At 40.7% G+C, this 22,931-nt stretch overlaps 4 protein-coding genes across 5 annotated transcripts; 2 read left to right on the top strand and 2 right to left on the bottom strand.

Moving 5' to 3' along the window:
- Positions 1-881: 881 nt before the first annotated feature.
- Positions 882-4,480, bottom strand: LOC105285694 (leucine-rich repeat-containing protein 15). The gene is made up of 4 exons (XM_011350079.3): positions 4,093-4,480; positions 3,066-3,380; positions 2,588-2,920; positions 882-2,449 (listed from the first exon to the last, which is right to left on the bottom strand). Exons 1-4 carry the CDS (start codon positions 4,462-4,464, stop codon positions 1,043-1,045), a joined length of 2,427 nt encoding a protein of 808 aa, XP_011348381.1. The 5' UTR covers positions 4,465-4,480; the 3' UTR covers positions 882-1,042.
- A 246-nt stretch (positions 4,481-4,726) lies between these two features.
- LOC105285686 (dynein regulatory complex protein 11) lies at positions 4,727-9,025 on the top strand. The gene is made up of 9 exons (XM_011350059.2): positions 4,727-4,877; positions 4,992-5,144; positions 5,214-5,347; positions 5,466-5,717; positions 5,799-6,100; positions 6,219-6,765; positions 6,999-7,351; positions 7,444-7,692; positions 8,461-9,025. Exons 1-9 carry the CDS (start codon positions 4,735-4,737, stop codon positions 8,878-8,880), a joined length of 2,553 nt encoding a protein of 850 aa, XP_011348361.1. The 5' UTR covers positions 4,727-4,734; the 3' UTR covers positions 8,881-9,025.
- Positions 9,026-11,785: 2,760 nt separating this feature from the next.
- LOC105285704 (MATH and LRR domain-containing protein PFE0570w) lies at positions 11,786-17,851 on the bottom strand. Of its 2 annotated transcripts, none has more exons than XM_011350092.3 (8): positions 17,747-17,851; positions 17,592-17,634; positions 17,346-17,470; positions 12,855-17,186; positions 12,613-12,779; positions 12,322-12,529; positions 12,087-12,215; positions 11,786-12,010 (listed from the first exon to the last, which is right to left on the bottom strand). In XM_011350092.3, coding segments are annotated over exons 1-8 (5,121 nt in total). In that variant the 5' UTR covers positions 17,749-17,851; the 3' UTR covers positions 11,786-11,895. The 2 variants fall into 2 exon arrangements, with proteins under 2 accessions (XP_011348394.2, XP_011348403.2); XM_011350101.3 differs by having other exon boundaries at positions 12,322-12,526.
- Positions 17,852-19,296: 1,445 nt separating this feature from the next.
- Positions 19,297-22,742, top strand: LOC105285742 (homocysteine-responsive endoplasmic reticulum-resident ubiquitin-like domain member 2 protein). Its single transcript, XM_011350185.3, has 4 exons — positions 19,297-19,773; positions 20,552-20,931; positions 21,024-21,356; positions 21,475-22,742. The coding sequence occupies exons 1-4, from the start codon at positions 19,639-19,641 to the stop codon at positions 21,749-21,751; spliced, it is 1,125 nt and encodes a 374-aa protein (XP_011348487.1). The 5' UTR covers positions 19,297-19,638; the 3' UTR covers positions 21,752-22,742.
- The last annotated feature ends 189 nt before the right edge of the window (positions 22,743-22,931 follow it).

Genomic DNA, 22,931 nt, shown 5'->3' with positions numbered 1-22,931 from the left:
TCTTTGTAACCCATTGTAACGTTTGTTATCAGCAGTATGGGCTATTTTTCATATTCTTGATAAAAAAAAGAAAAAATTCCAATTAACGGCTAGATGGGCTCACAATCAGATCATATTCAGACATCCAGAGTAATACAATTTAATATATATTTTTTCATGTTATTTAGTGGAAGGTAGATAAAAATGGCAAAGAAGAAATGTTAAACAATTTATTTATATGCTAATTGTCACGAGACGCCCTCATATATGTATCTTCATATTTCATAAAATAATTGCTACATAATATAATAATTATATATTATTTTACAATAACACATGTTTAGAAGAGCATTAAAAACGATTAAACAATATATTTACAACATAACACAGATGTAGAATTAGTATCATGTATATCATATATGCTACAAAATGAGAAGGTACTTTCTCTCAAAGTTGGACAATCATGTTTCGAGTATGTATACCAACTAACATATTTATTAAATGTATAAAAATATATCAAAAGATATTTATCAAGCTTGAAACTTTTAGATGTAGAAAACTAAAAAATCTTCAAGCTGGCAGAGACATTATTTTCTTCTTAACATCTCTGTAAAATGACTCATGAGTTCATTATCCATGTATCATGTATATATTCATTTAACAGATCTTGGAATGGAGATATACAATAGTAAAATTCACACTTTCATTTTCTAAAATTTTTGACAGGATTTAAAAGTCGACATTTCATACATACAAAGTTAGATAAATTATAAAATTACAAGTAACTCTAACGTGTATAATAATTATTAAAAAATTCAGAGAGAGAATTATAGATATTAAATAATGAGAGATATTGTGTATGCTACAGTTTTATATTACATATTCTTCTGTATATATGTATGCATAAAAGATACAAAATAAAAAATAAAATAAGATTACAAGCCTAATTCCACTAAAAAAAAATCAGAAAGAAAAAGGTGCGAGTTTTGTTACATTCCCATTCTTGAATTCTCAAAACTTGGATTTTGAGAGCAATATTAAATTCATTATTAACGCTGATTCGTTAAACCTTCGTCGTTGCCAGGAGCTTGATGTAGTGCGCTTTGTGAGTAATTTCAAATTCTTGAGCCGGCAGGAAGCACTGCGCCTGTATTCTGGGATGCCGCAGCCGCCTGGCAAGGCTTCTACCGAGTATGGCAAGAGTGATGAGAACGATACCGGTAGCGGCGATCACAGCTATCACGATCAACGCTTCGGCGTTCTGCCTCCTGTAGCCTTGCTCAATCACCTCGACACAGCGGAACCTTTCGCGGTCGTCCACCAGGTCACCAGCGGCGACGACGACGTCGGTGAGCTCGTCCAGGCTAGCGCACACCCTGTAGTAACCCGGCAACGACACCTCCACGTCGGTGACGAACGCGGAACTGCAGTTGAATCTCTCGCGATGCACCGTGGAGACCGCGTTGAACACGACGACGGAGAGTTGGCAGGAGCTCGTTTCTTTCAGTCTAGAGAGAACCACGTCGACGTGCAGGTAGCCCTTGTCCGACACGTTCACGTGGATCCTGGTGATCCGCGAGTAGGAGCTGTCGGGTGGTTGCGTGGACACCGCTGGATGCAAGTCTGCTTCCCTCACGTACTGCTGCTCCTGCCGCTGAGTCTTCTGCAGGACGATGACGTCGCTGCAGCCCAGGCCGAGAGACACGTCGTCGTAGACGGTGGGCACCAGCAGAACCACGCAGTAGCGGTACTTGTGGCCTAGCTGCAGGTGCAGCGAGGCCGGTATGGTGATTGGCAAGGTGCAGGGGTCTCGCATCATCCGGGAGTCGCAGTGGAGCGGGCTGGATTCCGTCTGAATCTCACTGTCGCCGATCGTCTCGTAGACGATCAGCGAGTCGCAGGTGTACTGCTCGACGCATTGCTCCACGTGCCAGAGCAGATTGATGCCGGTCGACTCGTCGTAATCGAACTTCTTGAGGGTCAGCTGTGCGCCTGCCAACGGCACCCGGGTCATGGGCGGCGTTGGCTCGCCGCAGAGCAGACTGCCCGGCGGAACTTGCGTGAGAATACCGTTCTCCAGAGCGGGCGGTGTGGCGCACACCGCCGACGACTTGTCCTCCTCCAACAAGCTGGAGTTTGTCAGCCAATTGGCGAACTCCAGTAGGGTACAGTCGCAGTTGAGCGGATTGTCGGCGAGGGAGAGCCGTTTCAGGCGCAACTTCGACGTCGGCACATCATTCGCCACCATCGTGATGTCGTTGTCGTCCAGCCGCAAGTCTTGTAAACTCGTCAACGGCACCACCAGGTCGGCCGTCAACGATCGCAGAAAATTGTGCGTCAGGTCCAGGGTGGTCAGCTTCTCCAGGTGCGCCAGGGAGGCGCTGGACACGGCGACGATGCGATTATTCGCCAGGTTCAGTCGCGTTAGAGTCGACAGATACTTGAACGAGTGGTCTTCTAATACGTCGATCTGCGTATCGGTAAGATATACGGTTATTCACAACAGAATTACTTAAAACAATTTCATTGTAATTATTTTTTGTTATTTATAACATATTTAAAAGGATGATTTGATCTCTTTTTTTGTAACCTGTAGGTAGACATTCACCTGATTGTGACTTAAACTCAGATACGTGAGATTCCTAAGACCCATAAGAGCTCCTTGTTGGACATTGATGAGTCCGTTCTCCGACACAGTGAGGAAGTGCAATCTGGGCATTTGCGGCAACAGATTCGGACCCATCGGACCCAACAGCAAATTATTCGATAGGTCCAGTTCCTCCAAGCGTATCAGACCTCTCAGCGCGGAGAGGGCGGAAACGCTCAGGCGATTTCCGCGCATCCTTAGCGAGCGCAATTCCGGTAAAGCCAGGAAGACTTGCGGCGATAACTGCGACAGCAGATTGTCGCACAGATCCAGATAAGTCAGGCTCAATAATCCCTAAAACGAAAATCGTTTCGTTGTCTTCTGATCTTTTCCAAATTGTCCTTGAAATTGCCAAAGCTATTCGGAGAAAATTGTTTTCACTGTTCTTTATTTGTAATAACGATTATATTATTATTTATCTTATTTTGAAATCGTGTACCGTAAATGAATCAGCTTCTAAAGTCTTCAACTTGTTGTGCGACAAATCTAATCGATCCAGACCGACGAGGTGCGACAGTGCGGCCGTGGGAACTGAATCCAGAAGATTGTTGGGTAGTCCGAGTGCTTGCAACGGTCGCGCCAATGCGGTAAACGCGTTCTCGTGGACGCGTTTCAGCTCGCCAGTAGAGACTACCAGTCCATGAAGAGCAACATCTTCGAGGAAGCGCGCCGGCAACACAGAGATTCCTGTTACGGTTAGGTCTAGTAACGATATCGTGTCCGGTCGGCTACATTTCAGATGTTCGCTAATGGCCTAAAAGAAATAACAGGGAATTCTTTTATTTCTTCTTTCTTCTATTTTATTCCGTTTTTTTTTCTGTTGTTTCTTCTTTCTTCTCTTCGCCGTTTATATTTATTATTCAAAAAGTTTACTCAAACAATTATATCTTTAGATATAGAATATTTTTAATCTGAATAGATATTTTAGATAATATACTGTTTTATTCCAGAAAAGTTACAGTACATCTCTCGAATTTAATTTAATAGCTTTACAGGACTGATCAGAAATGATCGTTGCGATTGCCAATTTCGCTGCAACGTCAACAAACGTAATTGATAACGGGATACTAACTCGGCGCAAGACAACGGGCGTGCGCGAGGCAAGATGGATCAAGCAGAATATGTGACTGGGAAGAGCGAAGAGACGGAAGCGAGAGAGGAAAAGAGAAACGAGCGCACAATGGACTCTTGAATAATATATGTATATATACAACTTGTATTTCATTGGTAGTCTATACCACCCACGCTCTTCTTGATCGTTGGTGAAAAAGTAACGACCTCGCAATTGCGCCGCGAAGCGTAACGTTGGACGTTATAAATCCAGTTAATAACTCGCGCTTGCACCTCTCGAAATTTTTGTCGTAAAAATATGAATTCGGTGAAAAATTTGACGAATTAATCGTTCGAAATTTCATTTCGATGTTTTAAATTACATCGGGATAATTTTATGTAATTAAACCGATTACCTGCAGCGCCGTTCTATCACCGGTGCACCTGAGCGTGTGAGGAAAGTCGCAGGAACATTCCACGCCCGGTTTTGTGATATTTGGGCACTCCCAAACCGCGACGTCAGGAGAAGACGGTGACGATACGTTAGAATGATTTTTTGAGACGCTATCGTCCTGCGCTATCACAGTCGTTGACGATGTTGATGCTACAGTGGCGATTGTCGTCGTCATCGTCCTCGTCGTTGTTGTCGTTGTGTCGAGAGTGCTCGATTTCATCGCCGAGCTGAACGTTTCCGTTGACGTTGTCGTAGTGTCGTCCTCTGTCACGTTGAGACATGACGTCGTCATTATCAATGCTAACACGAGTAGATCTCGAAATGGTTTCGGCATCCTGGAAAGGATCGTTTAAAATTATATAAAAGATTATTTAATAAATGTATATTATTATAGTTCTCTCTGCTAAGATATATTTCGTACAACACGATGCAAAGTATCAAGATATATCGATTTTGTTTCTGGCTGACGCACATAAATTCATTCTCAAACATCAGTCACACAATGACAACCATGCAATTCGAAACCAACAAATTCTAAATTGTCGGTGCAAATAACACTAGTATTTTCTTACAATATTAATCTCAAAAGTGTACGTTATATTCTATGTCGCATATTTATTACTCTGAATTATGGCTTGTAACGAGAAACGATCTGGAGAAGCTGTTGGAGCTCGAACGCAAGTTGCAAGAAGGCACATTGACGAGGAAAAGGGAGATTTTAAATGCAGCGTTGTCTATGTATATAAGGTATGTGCCTGACCTGGAAAATGTTATATTTTCCGTGCAAAAAATATGTTAAACATTCTGATATAAATTGTTGTCAATAATTTCGATCGTGACAAGTTAAATAAATTTTTCAAGGTACCGTAATCTCGTAAGGAGACTCATTATGTGCTACGATCAAATGCTGCAGACGCAGAAGCGGGAGTTGATCAAGCGGATATTGGACTGCGCCATCGGTCGAATGCTGGAGTATAAGAAAGAAATTGCCCGTTTGAATTACACGGAATACCAGTGCGTGCGCGCTTTCTCGTCGCATTAATCTCATTATTTCGAATTTATAAAGAAATAGTGTCCACGCAGATGGCCTGGCGATATTTTAAATCGACTGAAATTCACGCCGGACGACATCGAGCTGTTTGCGTCTGTGTCGGGCCGGGAAAGACTAGAGGAGCGGAGAAAATTTATTCAACAGGTACTGGAAAGTGCTCGCAAAGGTTCGTGGAAGCTTTTTCATCGATATAAAAATTTCGTTAAAAATTGTCGAGTGATTGAATGTGTGAACATTAAAATTAAAATGTTCAGCTGAAATAAATTTTCGCTTTAATCGTGTAGAACCGCAGGTAAGGGAACGCAGGCTCTCGCAGATTCACGTCGAGAGTATGCCTGATTTGGTGGGCGAGGCGTTGAAACCGCGTGTGACGCGGAGAAGACGCGTCGTACCCTCGAAGGTACAGGTCGTCGAGTCACCCGAGGAAAAAGCCGACCGAGAGGCGAAGCTTGCCGCCGAAAGGGTGTTGCATAGCGCGATGTTACTGATACAGAGTCACGAGAGAGCTAGAATGGGACGCTGCCACGCCGCGAATGGTAGTTATCAAAGATGAAGAAATATATAAGAAGGAAAAGGTAAAAGAATTTAACTCGCCCAAATTATTTTAAACATTACAGTAAAACGCGTATTCGATTACAACAAGAAAGTGGCGCTCGGCGAGATAATACCGAAGAAGATAGATCGCGCCAAGTACGTTAAGTCGGCGGTGACGATTCAGCGCGCGTGGCGACGATACGCTGCGAGAAAAGCCACGAAGAAACGTATCGCGCGTCTCGAGGCGATTCTAGGTATGACCGTACCGAGTCGGCCAAGTCGCGAGACGATCGCGAAGGACGAGCAGAACTTCCAGCGAAGACGCGCGTTGATACCCACGTTTGACGCTCGCACCGCAAAAGCGATCAGCGACGAACGTACGAGGGTAAATTTTCGAAATAAAGTTTCTGGTCTGTTAGTAAAGATCGAAGAGATCAATAAGAAGCGAAAATATGTTTCGACAAAGTGAGATAAGAATTTAAAGAAGAGTTTATTCTTGAAAGCTCCTGAGAATTAGAGGACCCGGACTGATGGAGGACATCACCGACGAGATTCACGAGTGGTTCGTCATTTGGTACGACGCGGCGGGGGAATACGACGTGTTCCCGGCGGCGAATTTGGGTGGCAGCGTGTTGATTGCGACTGGGCAGACCTCGACGCCGCAGGAGTATCTATTAGAAAAGCAAGAAAAGGCGAAACAGGCCAGGAAAAAAGGTAGAAGAGCCGAGAGAACAGTACTACCACCTGAGCCTGAAGCTGTCAAGGCCGAAGCCCCGGGTTGGACGCTGCCACCGACGAAGACTCTGCCCTGCCTGGAAGAGGCGAATGTCGATTTCATCCAAAACTGGAGTCTCCGCGATGAGACCGGTAACCCGGAACAGAAGGAGTACTTGGACTTGATCACCGACAACCTCTGTTACGAACTTCAACTTGAGATAAGAGAAATAGTAGACGAGTTGATGAGAGCCGAGCTGGAATTGCTGAACGAGGCACTGCTGAAGGATCGCGCGCGCGATAAAAAGAAATTCAAGATTTCAGCAGCGGACAAAGGTGATCGTTAAGAAATCAGAAATAATTAAAACTCAATCGCGCTTGTTTATCCAATACGTTATCCTGATTGAAACTCTACCTTTCACAGTTGTCGCAGTGGGCGTTCTACTGCGACTGTAAGATTTCCTTGCGATCAACCGGCTATTAATTTTAACGAGAGCTTCAACGCGCAATGAGGTTTCAACTTTGCCACGCTCAAAATTTGAGCCATTTAATAAAATCATCATTTACAGAAATGCAGAAGGACAAAATTAGAGCGACGAGAGGAAAGAAAGATGCTCTGGACGACGTGCCGATCGAAAAGCTTTTCAGCGAGCTGCTGCAGGCGAAAATCGTCAGAAACTACCCGACCACTTTTCTGCGCGATTGGATCGGCGATCTCTCGTATGAACATTACGGGGCGCGTCGCGAATCTCCAGATCACAAGCATCGGCTGGGAGAAGTAAAGCAGCTTGTTTTGGAGTACTGCGTGTTGCCTTTGATCTCCAGCGAGACGCATCGACTCGCACCGCTGGTGCGCTCCGTGTGCATCTACGGATTACCGGGATCCGGGAAGACTTTCCTCGCTAACGCTATTTGCTCGGAGGTAATCTTGTAATGTTATAATGAATGTTAATAAATATTAATAAAAAAATTTATAGAACAGAAATTTTTAACTAATTTTTTGAGCTTTCCTAGGTTGGCGCATTACTCTTCGACGTATCAGCACCTGTCTTACTGGGTAAATACGTGGGTAAGGAGAAGCAACGGAGGCTCATCGACACAATCGCCAAAGTAGCTCGGATTTACGCGCCTTCTATCATTTTTCTGAATGCTGGCGAGAGACCTTGGCTGAGAAAGGTACCGCCGGAGGAACGGCATCTTCAGCCTAAGCGGTTCGCGAAGCACTTTGTCAAACTAGTAAAAGACATCAAGCCGGGCGATCAGGTGAACATGTTATGATGTTATAAAATGCGGAAAAATTTCTATATCCTTTCACCTTTTTTTAATCGTTATTTTTAATTCCATTTCCCAAGTCTATTATATTGTTTTCAGCTTTGTAATGCACACAACATCGGGAATTTATTTCGTATTATGAGAACTCGCGGCGATACTCCTAATTTGGAGGATTGGCGCGCTCGATCGAGCAGCGCCTACTTCGTAACATTCTTGTTATTCCTGCTTGAGGTCTTCCTTCAATATGAATGAACCGCAGTCTCTTGGTGAATCCATACACATACACGCATACATACTGGTCTCTCTCTTTTTTTCTTTTTCTCGCACCGCCTGGACCGCTTGTTTCGATCGCTCAGAGTTCCTCATCAATGAAACACCTTCTAGCCGTGTATATGGTCGGCACACGTAGGTGGCGGCAAGTTAATGTAGGATTTAGAGTGTTGGAGATTCCAGACAGATACTGTTACTCGCTGGCGTGGGTACCGCAGGCGTATTGAAATTCACTTGAAAACTTCGTTCCACTGTCGTTTTATTTTGCTCTTAATTCAGATGCATGTAAATTAAGATGAAAGTCTCAAGACTTGTTTTCTATAAATAGTATTCATTATTAAAAAGAGATTTAAGAGAGGATAAATAATGGAAAAAAATGAAAAAATAAAGAGAGATAAATAATGGAAGTAATTTTGTGCTATAAATGCGATAATCATTCGCACACGCTTTTTCTCATATTAATTGTTAGTATGATATTATTTTATACAGATATTGTTTCTCTCGTTGTCCGAGGAGCCGCAGAAAGGGACAATCGCTTTCGTCAGGGTCCATGATGGATTCATAAGGGTGCCCACCACCGATTACAACACGTTATACATGTTCTACAAGAATCTGCTGATGAAGTATCCCAACGTTGATCGCGACATCGATGTCTCCTGCTTGGCCACGATGTCTGTCGGCATTCCTTTGAACTTTATCCAGCAAGCTGTGAAGAAGGTGCTATCGTTACGCCGCAGAATCACCCTCAAGTTTAATCCGTTGAGCCCGATAGAGATCATGAATGAGGTGCTGACGTACCGATATCCTACGACGAAGATAATGGAAGCGTTCGACCGATTTCAGAAGCGCACTCCGCTTGCCAAAAAAAGAGCTAAAGCTTTACAGGCTGAAGAGGAAGCTCGTGATTGAAGTGTATTTATAGGTAACTTCCGTTGATATTGTACATGACGTAAATAGCTGTCGAATATTTTGCAGCGCGAATGGCTTGACTTGATGCATATAAATATTTCAGTCTTCTATGATTTGAATACTTTTTAATTTTATTAAATTTATTATTTAATAAGCTATCATTAATAGCTTATTATATTATTTTCAGTACTCTTAATATTAAATCAAATTATATTACAGCTAATATTAAATATTAAATATATTAAAGCAGGAATTAAGGTGTGTTAAAAATGCATATCACAAACCACATCGTGATCATAATGCTGGAGCGTACCTATAATAACGTGCAACGTGCGTCAGTCTGGAGCGTGTTCTCAACCCCTACACCCTCCCACAGCTGACCTCGGTCTCAGAGCGGAGGAGGAACCCAGTAGCACCCACGCCAGTGAAGTGCCCGCGAGTGCATCGTGCAGGATCCGTCCTGAAGAGTCGACGAAGAGTAGTCCTCAGGTTCTAATGCTTCCCGAAGGTATCATGTTCCTTCCTCGAGACTTCTCAAGCGTTCCCCTTGTGTTTTCCAGGCACGGCGTAATCGTGACGGTCGAAAACTCGAGGCTGATCGCTCCTCGGTACCCTTTATCCCTCGCGGTATCGCCGCATAATTGCTCACACGCGTGGTCTCTCCGCGAGACGTCCACCAACGATAGTCAAGGTACCTGGTGGTCGAAATTCGCTCACCGAGAGGCGCACCGTTGCACGTACACGCGTGCTCGAGTGTCACGGTCATTCATTGCGTGACACGTCCCGGTGATACCCGCGAATGGTGCGCGCGGACACAGGACGATCCTCCAAGGAGTCGCGCGGCGAAACTCCGGACTCCGGACGGCAACGTCAGGACAATCGTACGATGTGCGTACCGCGAGGCACTGTGCGTCGAGAGCATGCTCGGCGACCGCTCCGAGAGACGAGAAAACGTCGCCTCCATCGTGTCCACACGGTGGGGACTCCCCCGGTCCGCCGTCGGTCTGCCCGTCCGTATCTCTGTGTGTCTCTCGGTTTCCACATAGCATAGCCATGTATGGAACACGGGACGACGTTCTCTCTCCCGGCCCTTACGCCCACTTGCCGTAGTCGCGCTCCGCGTACCGGCTCTCCGGTGGAGAGCTGGAGCAGGTATCGTCGCGGTTGACAATGAGGAGAACAGGGAGGACGACGAGAACGATGACGATACCGCGACGATTGCTGGAAAGGGAAGCCCTTAGGACCATTATTTTTCAAGTCCAGATCTTATCCTGAATTTCCTCAAGTATGTATCAAAAGTTTCGCCAAGGACGTTCCACGAGGACATCGACAACACTGAGTAATTAGCAGGAAATCATTAAAAGATCCTCTCACGTAGTTTTTAATTTACAGTTGATTAGTACAGCGTCTCTAATGAGGAAGCGAAATTTATTACAGCCCGGCATCCTGCACTCCCGCCTCCGCGAAGCGACGCGTCTTCCAGTCTACGGTCTTATTTATTTATTGACGCATCCGTGATACAAAAAGTAGCACCGAGTATAATCTTTATGCGCGCTGTTTTCATATGCACGAGAATCCGAGAGGAGAGGATCAAGGAGGAGTGGCCGAGAAGAAGAGAAAGAGGAAGAGAGATAGAGCAAGCGGGGTGGTAGGGGACCCCCGAAGGTCTTCGGGATCTTCGTGAAATGCTTTTTGATACTGGAAATCGGTCCGTCGTAGTCGTTACGAAATCACGTAAAACCGGGCCTCCTACGCCCACACCGCGGCGAGAGACTAGCGTAGCTGCGGTGAAAGAAAGTCCGACTTCTTTAACAAGTCTGAGATGTTTATAACGTGCCGCAAGGCAGACACGTTGCCGACTAAAAAGATAGCACTTGAGAATTGAACGTCAAACAAAACTCTGAGGACTTCAGTCCTCAGCCGCTCATCGCAAAAATGTAATTGTAATTCTTTGAGACCAAGATTTTACGGACTGAGCAACACACGTCGCTCTCGTGACGAGGAGACGCGAGAGTTCCTTTTATTCTAGCGGAGAGAGACGAGACGGTAGTATCATACGATTGACATTCCGAGAGTTTCATTGTATACAAATAAGAAAAAATGCGATTTGTATAAACGGTACTTGAGAGTTTCTTTATGTCTGAAGTCAGAGCGTATCCTCTATGTCGATATTCTGTTATGAATATCAGATTAATAAAATCTAATGCTTAATGTTTAACGATACGTAAAGATAATCGCGATATAGATTAATTGAATTTTAAAAAAATATTAATTTTAATAATAATAAATTTAAAGGATTTAAAAAATAATAAGTGAGAACTTGAATTAAAGCGCGGATGTTAGAGACGATAACGGGGTCGTCTTGTAGTCCTGGACTCGATCCCACGATCGAAGCCCATTACTGATGTACGCCTATGAGAATCGAGCGTTTTTCAAGAGCGCAATAGCGGAAAGCCGTATGATTCCGTGAAAGACGACCGCACGATATACTACCCAAGGGACTGCCGTTTATGCGCTTACACAAAAAGCTGCATCCGCCGAACCGGCTGCATCGGGGCTACTTGATCGACCTCTGCCCGCGACTTTAGTTTTCTCGATACCATTAAATCGCGGCATCCAATACAAAAAAATGCGAATTTTAATTATCAGTTTTGCCAGAAGAATTTAATTGGATAAGACATGTATAAGCAAAATCTGGAAAATTTGGAATTGGTTTCTATTTATTTCAGCAATTATTATTACATTATGCTATCTTATGATTTATTTTTTTATTATTACTCGCAATCTTTGTTACATAACAGATTAAAATTATAAAAATAATAAAATTATAAAAGTAATAAAAATAATAAATAATAAAGGTATATAAAAAATGATAGCTGATTTTCGAATAAACATACGAATCGCATGATTATGTAATGATTAAAAAATATATTTGTACTCCAACTTTAACACGTTGTAAAAGGTGAACGTTACATTGACAAAGGACAAATTGAAGGTTCTTCCTCGGTTGTTGAATTATTTGGAGATCTCTTCCATTATATCGATATAATCTTTAATGTCGTTCATATATCTTTTTAAGAACTTGCAATCCTTTTTTACATTTTTAATCAAGTATTTAACCTCTGATTCGCTGTAAAAAGAAAACAATTCTCCATTAAACATTTATTCGCTGAACATTCATCAATAATAATTCTTTATGAACTCACTTTATTAGCGTACTACCCAATAAACAACGAACACTGACATCACTTGAAGTGAGTTTATCAAAACGCTTAACTTTGACCGCGACTTTCAGTATTATGTCCATTTGTTTACTTCGAACCGCAAATTCAATTCTAAAATAAGCAAATTATTATTATTATTATTGCCATATCGGTACGTAGTAATAAAAAAATAGCTCGTAATAAAATAAAATGTGATTATAAAGATGCAAGTTATTACTCATCGCAAGTAATCTCCATCAAGTGGTAAACTTCCAAACGTTTCAGATCGAACATGAAGTCCATCGCCAGTTTCACCTCTTGCGTAACGAAATCTAGCATTGGAAAAACGTCCTCCTGAGATCTATACCGATGCGTGAGTATTTGCGTGTTTACTTTCTCCAGAATCAATTTATGCACTAGTTTTACAAACACGTCTGAGCTATCTGCTACAGAAAATAGAGTCTCATTAAAAAAAATGCACATTTTATTCTCCAACTTATATGTTGCCCTTTGACTTTTGTGCAATTACCCGCAACGAGAGAGACTGCTTTAATTTCTTTCAGCGAACCTTCTCCGGAGCAATTAAGATTATCGTCTGATAAGAACGTTGCTACTAACAACGAATTTGCCATGAATCCAAGTACGATTATTTTTCTGTCGGCATTCTTGTGATGAACGTTCCAGATGCAATCATCGCTATAAAAAGATAATACTAGTTGTTTTTTTTTCATTTTTTATCGATCGTGAAACATAATAAAAAAATATATGTACCTTTCGGCGTGTGTTTCCAATTTTTGAGATAATGATAAGAACGGATCTCGATCGTCTTCAATCGTGCTAATGCACTGTTCCGTTTCAAGTCCTCCGTCTGCAGATTTTTCTTCCTTCCATTCCATTGTTTGTACTTTTACTCCATCATTTAAATTCTCTCTACAATGTTCCTCGGGATCTAAAGGATCTTCAGTTATTGTTTTTCTTTTGATGGTAGAAATATTGAGATGATCAACGCACTGTCCCGTCCTCAAGCTTACTTCTCCATCTGAACATCGCTCTTTGTTCTCGATATTATTCCTCTTTAGCTTTGCATCATCATTTGTCTCTTCCTCGATACATTCTTTTTCAGTTATTTGATCCTCTGTTTCTGGAACGCTTCCTCCAGGATTAACTGTTGATAGTACGCTTTTTCTGTTATGCTCCTCTATCGCGCAGCAACTTGATTCATCATTTCGGCTGTTATCGATAATTGTCGTAGCGACCCTTGTGATCGTTTGCCAATCAGTTTCCTGATCCTCTTTATATCCATCTTGCTGATGCGTCAGGATATTTTTGGAGCAGCATTCTGTCTGATCGTTCTCGATATTTATTGTATTTATTGACTCTTCCTTTTCCTTTGAAATCGTAAAATGTTCATCTTGATCTTGCTCTTTCCTCGATTCTGCTGAACATTCGGATTCTGTAATATTTGTTAGTCGATCGGAACTATTGTCCTCAGGTTTGTTTAGTAGAGGATTGACGATCGTTGAGGTTCCAAGCTGATCTTCGCAAATACCTAGAAAAGAGTTTTCTTTCTCGCTGTCAAAGTCAAACGACGGCGGAATTTCCATTGATATATTTTTGTTTGTATCTGCATCATTTTGGAATATCAATTCCATAGAACTTTCTGCACGAAAATACGTTTTTAATATTGTTTGAGACGAAGACTGTGCTGTAGTGCTTAATGTTTTATCGTGACACGGAAGAGTCTTAATAGCGTCAGTAAATTCCATAGATTTGTGTAACAATTTAATTGACTCCGTGCAATTTTCCAGGTACAAACTCTTTCTTATAAAACTACGCTCGCTAATTTTATTTGAACCATCCCTGAGATTTGATTCGGATATCTGTGCGAGATTAATTGTATTCTCTGTAAGATGTTCACCACATCCAATATTTCTTACACTATCATTGGACTCGTGCGATGAATGCACGTTATTTTCTCGAGAAGATTGGGATTCTGCATAAGAAATGCGAATCTTCTTTGGACTCGATTTTTCACTTTCCGATACTCTTTTTACGCCAGCGACAATTTTTGCGGTAGTATTTGCCGAATGATCTAGATTACTTGAAGATGAAGCAACGGCAGCATTATTAGATAATTTATTGCACGCATCTGCCGTTTCAACACGAATTTCTTTTAGAACTTTGAAATTTCCTTCTGTTAAGCTCTTCCTCGATTCTGCTGCGTTATTTGTTGTTGCATTCTGGAATTCACTACTTTCAAAAATGAGTAAATTATTTATTTGATTTGCTGCTACGTCTTGCGTAAGATGCGAGGTCGATGGAACTGCAGCAGTAATTTCCATTGATATATTTTGAACCGTTTTGTTTGTATCTGCATCATTTTGCAGTACCAATTCCGTAGAACTTTCTGCAGGAAAATACGTTTTTGACATCGTTTGAGACGAAGACTGTGCTATAGTGCTTAATGTTTTATCGTGACACGGAAGAGTCGTAATAGCTTCAGTAAATTCCATAGATTTGTGTAACAATTTATTGCTTTCGCTTAAACCTGTCGAATCATTCGTATCTTTCGCCCTATGTGAATCTTTTCTAGATATTAACGTGCAAGCGACCGGATTGGTAATTTCTCTTCCATTTGCCGATGACACTGCCTTGGTCATTTCCATGGATACGTCGTGGAGCATAGATCTATTATCTCTAAATGTTGACTCATCCATTCTTAAATTTTCTTTGTTACAAATGTTTGTCATTTCCATCGGCAAATTACAAAGCTCGGTTCCAGCAGTTTCGTTCTTCTCAGGTGCATGTCTCTCTGTGGACTGTGTGGAATGAATGATACTAAATGTTCTTTGATATGAAGAAACGGGAACAGCCTCGGTAAACTCCATAGATCTCTGTAATAAATTAGTTTTTTCATTAAAACGGGTTGAATCATTCATATCTTTTTCTCTGTGTGAATTCTTCTGAGATGATTTACATGCAATCGTATCAGTAATTTCTTGTTTATTTTTCGACGATACTGTCTTAGTCATATCCATGGATACATTGTGGAAGACCATAGTCCTATTATCTCCAACTGTTGGGTCGTTTTTTCTTAGATTTTCTTTATCACAAATTCTTGTCATTTCCATCGGTAAATTATTAAAATATTCAGTTCCATCAATTTTATTCTTTTCGTGTGTATTTTCTTGTATAGATTGCGAATGAGCGATATTACGCGTTCTTTCTCGATATGAAGAAACCGGAACAGCTTCGGTAAGTTCCATGGATCTGTGTAACAATTTAGTTCTTTCATTAAAACAAGTTGTATCATTTGTGTCTTTGCCTTTGTGTGAAGTCTCCTTGGATGATGACTTAGATATGATCATATCAGTATTTTCTTGTCTATTTTTCGACGATACTGTCTTAGTCATATCCATGGATACATTGTGGAAGACCATAGTTCTATTATCTCCAACTGTTGAGTCGTTTTTTCTTAGATTTTCTTTATCACAAATTCTTGTCATTTCCATCGGTAAATTATTAAAATATTCAGTTCCATCAATTTTATTCTTTTCGTGTGTATTTTCTTGTATAGATTGCGAATGAGCGATATTACGCGTTCTTTCTCGATATGAAGAAACCGGAACAGCTTCGGTAAGTTCCATGGATTTGTGTAACAATTTAGTTCTTTCATTAAAACAAGTTGTATCATTTGTGTCTTTGCCTTTGTGTGAAGTCTCCTTGGATGATGACTTAGATATGATCATATCAGTATTTTCTTGTCTATTTTTCAACGATACTGTCTTAGTTATATCCACGGATACATTATGAAAGAATATAGTTTTATCATCATCTCTCAAGCCATCTGCACTTGGAGTCTCTTTACTATAAATGCTTGAAGGTGTCGGTGGTATGATATTTATTGCAGGCTTTGTCATTACTGTTAATACATTATTAGAAAATTCAGTATTATCAGTTTGATCCTTTCTCAAATCAGACTTTCCAATTACATTTTTATTGGAGGAATGTGAAGGAATACTTCTGCTACGCGTTCTAGACGGTATAGCAGCAGTCATTTCCATTGAAGTATTGCAAACCGTGTTATTTATACGACACACATCTGTGTTTACACTAAATGATTGCACAGTCGTTAATTCCATCGTGTCTTTAGCATGACCTCCATCCTTACTCTGTTCAGAGACAATATTTTCTGCAGCAATACTGGACTGTAAGTTTGATGGAAACGTCGTGCTACCATGAATATCATTTGTGTTGCGGCACTTTGCATCTTCACAGTTCTGTATTGCTGAGCTTCCACCAGGCTTTACAACAGAATCAACAGACTTCACAAGCGTCGGTACGACTTGCGTAATTTCCATCGACACATTATTGCAATCGGCATAAGCGTGACTCGTGTTCATATCATTTTGAGATACAATTTCATCGTTATTCTGCATACTTTTTCCCTCTTCTGTACACGAACGCGAAGATAGCAAACACGTGGGTATCACAGCAGTAAGCTCCATAGACAAATCCTGAGCGCACAGAGTTTCATCGGATTCCGATTTGTTGTTGCACGACTCGAGGCATTTGTCGCCAGCACCACTTGCGCCGTTCTCCTCATCGGAATCCCTGTGTATAGTAATATCTTTCAACGTTACCTTAATGCTCTGCCTGTGTTGATCGGACAGTAGTACACACTGTTCATCCATGTCATTATATACATTTTCTGATGATGCACTATTTGACGTTGTGGATGTACGAGATGCATTCTGACGTGGCAATGTGTTTCCAAGTTGAGATTCTCCACCAGAGCCTTCTGTACAGTCAACTGGATTAGTAAAGTCCAAATCACATCCATCATCTTCTGCGTCGAGTCCTGCGACAGACTCATGGGGCTGATTGCTTCTGGTTAAGTTGGAGTCTTCTGAGTGACTCTCAAAGCTAATACGTTTACAATACGTTTCACTTTCAACAGTGCATCCTGTTGTATTCCTCCGTAATTCAGTTTCTGCGTTTGAATCTGTTAGAGAAGATCCTTTGGAGCTACAATCATGTTCTTCATATGTATTATCCCATACAGTTCCTTGTTCGGTAGAGTGACAAGACTCTCTAAAAACTCTGTAAAACGGAGTATTCAAATAATAAATTATAATATATCCATGTAAATAAAAAAAATATTTAACAATATAAAAAGAACGTAATATGTAACAAGTTAAACTAAAAATTAAAGATAATTCAAGATACCACGAGTATGAGAAGAATATGCCATGTACTTACTTAACACTTTTTTTCTCAGCAAAACTAACTCTCTTGAGTTTTGATGCTGTTGGACTGTTTTCCTTGAATGAAGAATCAAAGTTGACGTTTTGCAGTGGTTGTCGCGGCTTACATGGCTTAAGAATCTGCCGACATCAAAGATAATTAATTTTGTTACAATGAAGAGTGAATATTATATAATTAAACACTTGTTTATAATTAAGAAATGATGAAAATAAGTTAAATAAACACACAATGTAAACTCACCGACGAACGCCTGGACTCGCTTTTCTTCGATTTCGAGGGAATCCTGTATAATATAAATCAAAATATTATTCTCTTCTCGTAGAAGAATGCTTTATATCATAAAATACATATTTTAACATATCGAACACGGATTAATAAATCAAATTAACACCTACATTCTTAAGAACGTAGCTGGAGATCAACAAAGCGGTTAAATCGCGTTTGATCGGATTTCAAACACCACGCTGTTTCCTAAATACATCCGAACTGCACTGAATTAAGCTGACTTTACAATATTAAAAGATTTTATAAATTCGAGAAGAATAACTATTATTTCGATAATTTCTCAAGTTTTCTACCATTTATTTATATCTTATACTCTATTCTTTCAATCTTTCTAATATTCTTTGCAAATTTTAGAATACCTCTTGCACTTGTCCGTGCAATTCAAGTTTGAAGAGATTGGCTAGACTGTTCCATTTGAAACCATTGACATAGGAATATATGGACAGAGCCTATGCTACGAACTTAGGCAAGGGGGGTTATGAGATTTGCGGTAAGGAGAGGCTGCTGGCAAATCGGGCGAGTTCGGCTGTCTCGACATCGCCCGAATGATACTTGATAAAGTTTTGTAAAGTTATACTGAAATTACATGTACGATGAGTTATTGTGTTGTGTCGGAATGTAGCAATCGCATTAATGTAAAAAGGAAAAATTGGCAACAACTTATGAAAGAAAATGATCTGAAAATTTCTTTTCATCTGTAAGTAAAATACATACAATTGTAGGTTATACACAATGCCGGTAAAACGTTTCAGACATTGTTATGTGTTTATTATTATATTCATATGAACAATTGTTCGATAACAGTTTTTCATTTATAGTTGTTATTATAATTCATATATTTAATATTAATATATATGATTTAACTATATATATATATATATCGAACAATTGTTCATATGAATATAATAATAAACAAGCCAAAATTCTTTCTTAACACAATAATAATAAATTTAAATAATAATAAACACATAACAATATCTGAAACGTTTTACCGGCATTGTGTATAACCTACAATTGTATGTTTTACTTACAGATGAAAAGAAATTTTCGGACCATTATTTTCTTTCATACGTTATTGCCAATTTTTCCTTTTTGCATTAATGCGATTGCTACATTCCGACACAACACAATAACTCATCGTACATATATATATATCACTAGCGGAACCGACATACCCGAACAGCCGAAGTTACACGAAGTGCCAGTGCTCTCCCCTTACCGCTAATCTCAGCTTCCCCTCGTAAAAAGGTGATATTCATGCTAACGCTCGACGCTCATTTTAGCGTCCAAACAGGTCATGTGATCAAAATTAAGGCTGGATAATGGTCAATTTTGATCACGTGACCTGTTTTGACGCTAAAAATGAGCATCGAGCGTCAGCATGAAAAAGCACCTAAAGGCTCCATCTATATATTTCTATGTCAATGTTTGAAACAGTTGGGCATCACTGGCTGTAGTCCAGTTGATGATTCAAAGTTTTCGGAGTGTTTTATTATGGCCAAAGTATTATGCTAGAAAACTCCCTAGAAAACAAACTCACCTATTGGCCAGTGCATATCGATGCGTATGTTTTTCGGAACGCGGTATGTGAGAACTCGGCCCAAGTGTCACACGAGACGTGCATACAAGCGCGCGTAATCACGGACCAATGAGCGATCGCCAAATATACGATCTTCTACAATACGCGAAGATGCGTATACACATAGTTGTGTTTGAGTGATATCAGGTGACGTTGAACGGTGGTTGTACGCGTTGGGACGATATACGATCCGCTGAGAAGGGAAACGGTGTATAAATCGTACTCGCGAGGAAGCTTTGCCGAGAAGCGAATTAGGGAAACGACTGTCTCTGCCAGCGAGAGAAGTGAGGTCGACGTCGCGGTCGTCATCGTCACCTCGGACCTCGGTTAAACGACGACGAAGCAGCAAGGAGTATTGCTAATTGCTATCGTGCATTACTGCACCAACAGCTGACCTCGAGCTGGCTGTAACGTGCCGCAAGCATGGCAGACGCCGCCGTTAATCTGATAATAAAAGCGCCGAATCAACAAATCAAGGACCAAGTGGTGAAGTGCGATTTGGACTGGACTATCGGTCGTCTGAAGGAATACCTGTCGGAAGTCTATCCTAGCAAACCAGTAAGTGGCGTGAAAGTAATCGTCTCCGCACGGTGAAAGCGGCCTGCTTCTCTGCGCGCTTTATTTTGTTTTCTTCTATTTTCTCTTCGCACCGTCGCATCGTGAATTTTAACGCGGAAGGAATTTAACGCGTCTCAACGGCGATAATTGGAAACGTTTTAGCTAGGTAATGCTTCTTTAAATAGTACAAGTTGTTTGGGATGAGAACGTAATTGAGAACGAAAACAGGAACAGTTTTGTTACTTCTATTATCTTCAAAACTAATTTTCATGATCTGTGTTTAATGATCTATCACTTATTGGTCTATGACCTCTGAACTATGATCTATGATCTTTGATCTTTAAACTGTGATCTATATGTATGTTATTAATTATGATATGATCTATATCTGTATGTTATTCTGTTCAAAGAATACATTTAAATAAAAGATAATAAAATTGATGCTATAAAAATAGTTTTAATGGCATAAAAAGGTACGATTGTTTTTTAAAATGTTGTTAATATATAATTCAGTCCATACCAAATTTGTTAGTGCAGTCAATGAATATTAATTTGTATATTAACAGATATTTTATTTCTAAAAATTCCAAAAAATTTTCATATTCGACATTTTGCTTATTTCGTGTATAAGTTTGAGCAATATATCAACATTGAGGAGTTCTATTTTATGTAAATCAGTATTACATTGTACATAATATTACATTATATTGCATACATGAATTACGGAAAGATTCTAAATGCAAGCGATCAATATAAACACCACTATGGCCATTTACAGGAAAGCTCTCATCAGAAGTTGATTTACTCTGGTCAGCTGCTGAACGATTCTGCGCAACTGAAGGATATCCTGAGGCAGCTCGATGGTTTAGAGGATCAGGCTTACACCGTTCACCTAGTTTGTACACCGCAGAAGGTGTGCCCCACCAAAATTACGTCAGATCAAAATCGGACATCTGAGAAGAACGCGGATGCGGCATCCGCCACGAGAAGTGCTCAAGTCAGGAGTAACAGTGCCCAGAATCAAAGTCACGAGAGCGCTAACGCTGCAGCTCAGCCTGAGGCATATTGGCCTCAGCAGTACATTGATCCTCGCAATAATCAACAGTTGGCTTGGATGCAACAGGCGTACACGCATTATTTTACCCAGTACATGCAACTGTAAGTACTTTCTTCCTTTCCGTAGGTGGTCCGTAGGTACGGGAGATGCGAAAAGTTGACGAATCTTACGATATATCGCCGTTCTCTTGCAGCATGGCAGCGCAAGGCGTGCAATTACAGGCCAGTGTTCCGTATCTGCAGCAAATGAATATTAACGCGAGCGATACCGCGCAGAATACGTACGCGAACAATAATAATAATAACAATAACAATATCGGCGACGAGCAAGCGCAACCTGCCGCGCAGGACGCGGCGGATATCAACGCCGGAAATAACGGCGTGGGCGAGGATGTCGCGTTCAATCGCGACTGGTTGGACTTCTTCTACATGCTGTCGAGGATCGTTGTTCTGTTCGGTATAGTGTACTTCTACTCGTCCCCTCTCAGGTTCCTCATCGTCACGTTTCTGGGATTCGCGATTTATCTGTGAGTGAAGCTTGCAATTTCTTTTTGCATGTTTCGTTACATTCGTATGCTTCTTTTCAGACTTTCTGAAACTCCTTACGTGAAAGTTGTAAAAAGCGATATGTGATATTCATTTTAGGTATCAGGGCGGTTTCTTCAGGGTACAGCCGATCCTGCTGGCCGAGAACAACAACGGCCGCGTGGAAAATAATAATCAGGTGTTGCAGAATGAAGCGGCGGGTCCTCAGGCCGCGCCCCAGCAACCGAATGCTCAAGTGCCAACTGTTCAGCCGGAAGCACGGACGAATGCCAACGAGGAGAACGAGGAGCAGCGGCCGGGCGCCCTAGCCTTCACTTGGACCTTCTTCAGTTCGTTTTTTGCCTCACTTATTCCAGATCAACCAAATGTCATTTAATCCTCGCATATTCAATTGTAAAGTCAACTTTCTTCTTCTCTACACTTGAAACGTGACGTAAAGACTGGCAGGAAAGGAGAGCGGGGGGGGGGGAGGGGGCAGCCTCGCTGCAATAGGAAATTCTGGAAACGCTAGGTGATTTCTACACAGACTCAGAAGTGCTTAAAACCGCGACCGATTTACTACGCGCGCGCGTATTTCTATGAAAGTCTGATAAGTTTTACGTACCCGAGGGATAATTTTATATTCTAAATCTAATACACACACACCGACGTATATACGTATATACATAAATGTTACTATATGTGTTGATGTATTCTTAAGGTGGGAGAGGAGAATCCAATTTCCAGTGTCATATAATTATTTAACACGATTCAACTCGATGAGGGAGACTCGGGGCGGGGGGGAAAAAAGTCGAAGTAACAGTCACGTTATATTTTTATTATTATTAGTAGGTATTAATACACTAACTTTCTTTCGAGTGAAGATCGTTAGAGTCACTATCCCAAAGCTACTAGAATTAAAGGTGTATAAAGAAAATTTTTTATGTTTGTAGTTAATATATTGTGAAGATACAACGAGAGATATAAATGCCATGTATATATCTACATAAGTGTAAGGAACACGATGATCTTGTAGAGCTTGTATCATATAAGGCGATGTATTAAGGAAATAACGTTTAAATGCTTGATAATTTCTTTCTCGTAATAATAAATATTGTTATATAGCAATAATATTATATATCACGTCAGGATAATTTCTCTGTGATGTTTAATACAGTCGGATATACGATCACAGCGTGATATCCTTGTGGAGGAAGCGGCTCGTCGCGCCGCGTTCATACGTATGAATTATTATTGATGATATAACACAAGAGGTATCATTAGCGGAACTGTGAAATTTCTGTAATTTTCCTAAATAGTTGTACACGAAGAGCCGAAGGAAATAAAAGTGTATGTAAAGCAAATAAAAGAATTTTTGGAATTTGTCGTTTAATCTGATCTTATTTCTAAACTATAGGTAGCTGTTGTGAAACTGTGTCAGTAATACTCTTAAATTTCTTTGTTTCTTATTGTGTTTCTTATAACTTTGCCGTTTATAATTGTCTTTTTTAATATCACAAGTTGCTTTCTCTTTAATTACTTTAGTCCATATTATGTTTCCCTCTTTCTCTTTCTCT

This window comes from Ooceraea biroi, chromosome 4 (assembly GCF_003672135.1).
Source record: "Ooceraea biroi isolate clonal line C1 chromosome 4, Obir_v5.4, whole genome shotgun sequence".
NCBI classification, from domain to species: domain Eukaryota; kingdom Metazoa; phylum Arthropoda; class Insecta; order Hymenoptera; family Formicidae; genus Ooceraea; species Ooceraea biroi.
This window is presented reverse-complemented; position numbering and strand designations above follow the sequence as displayed.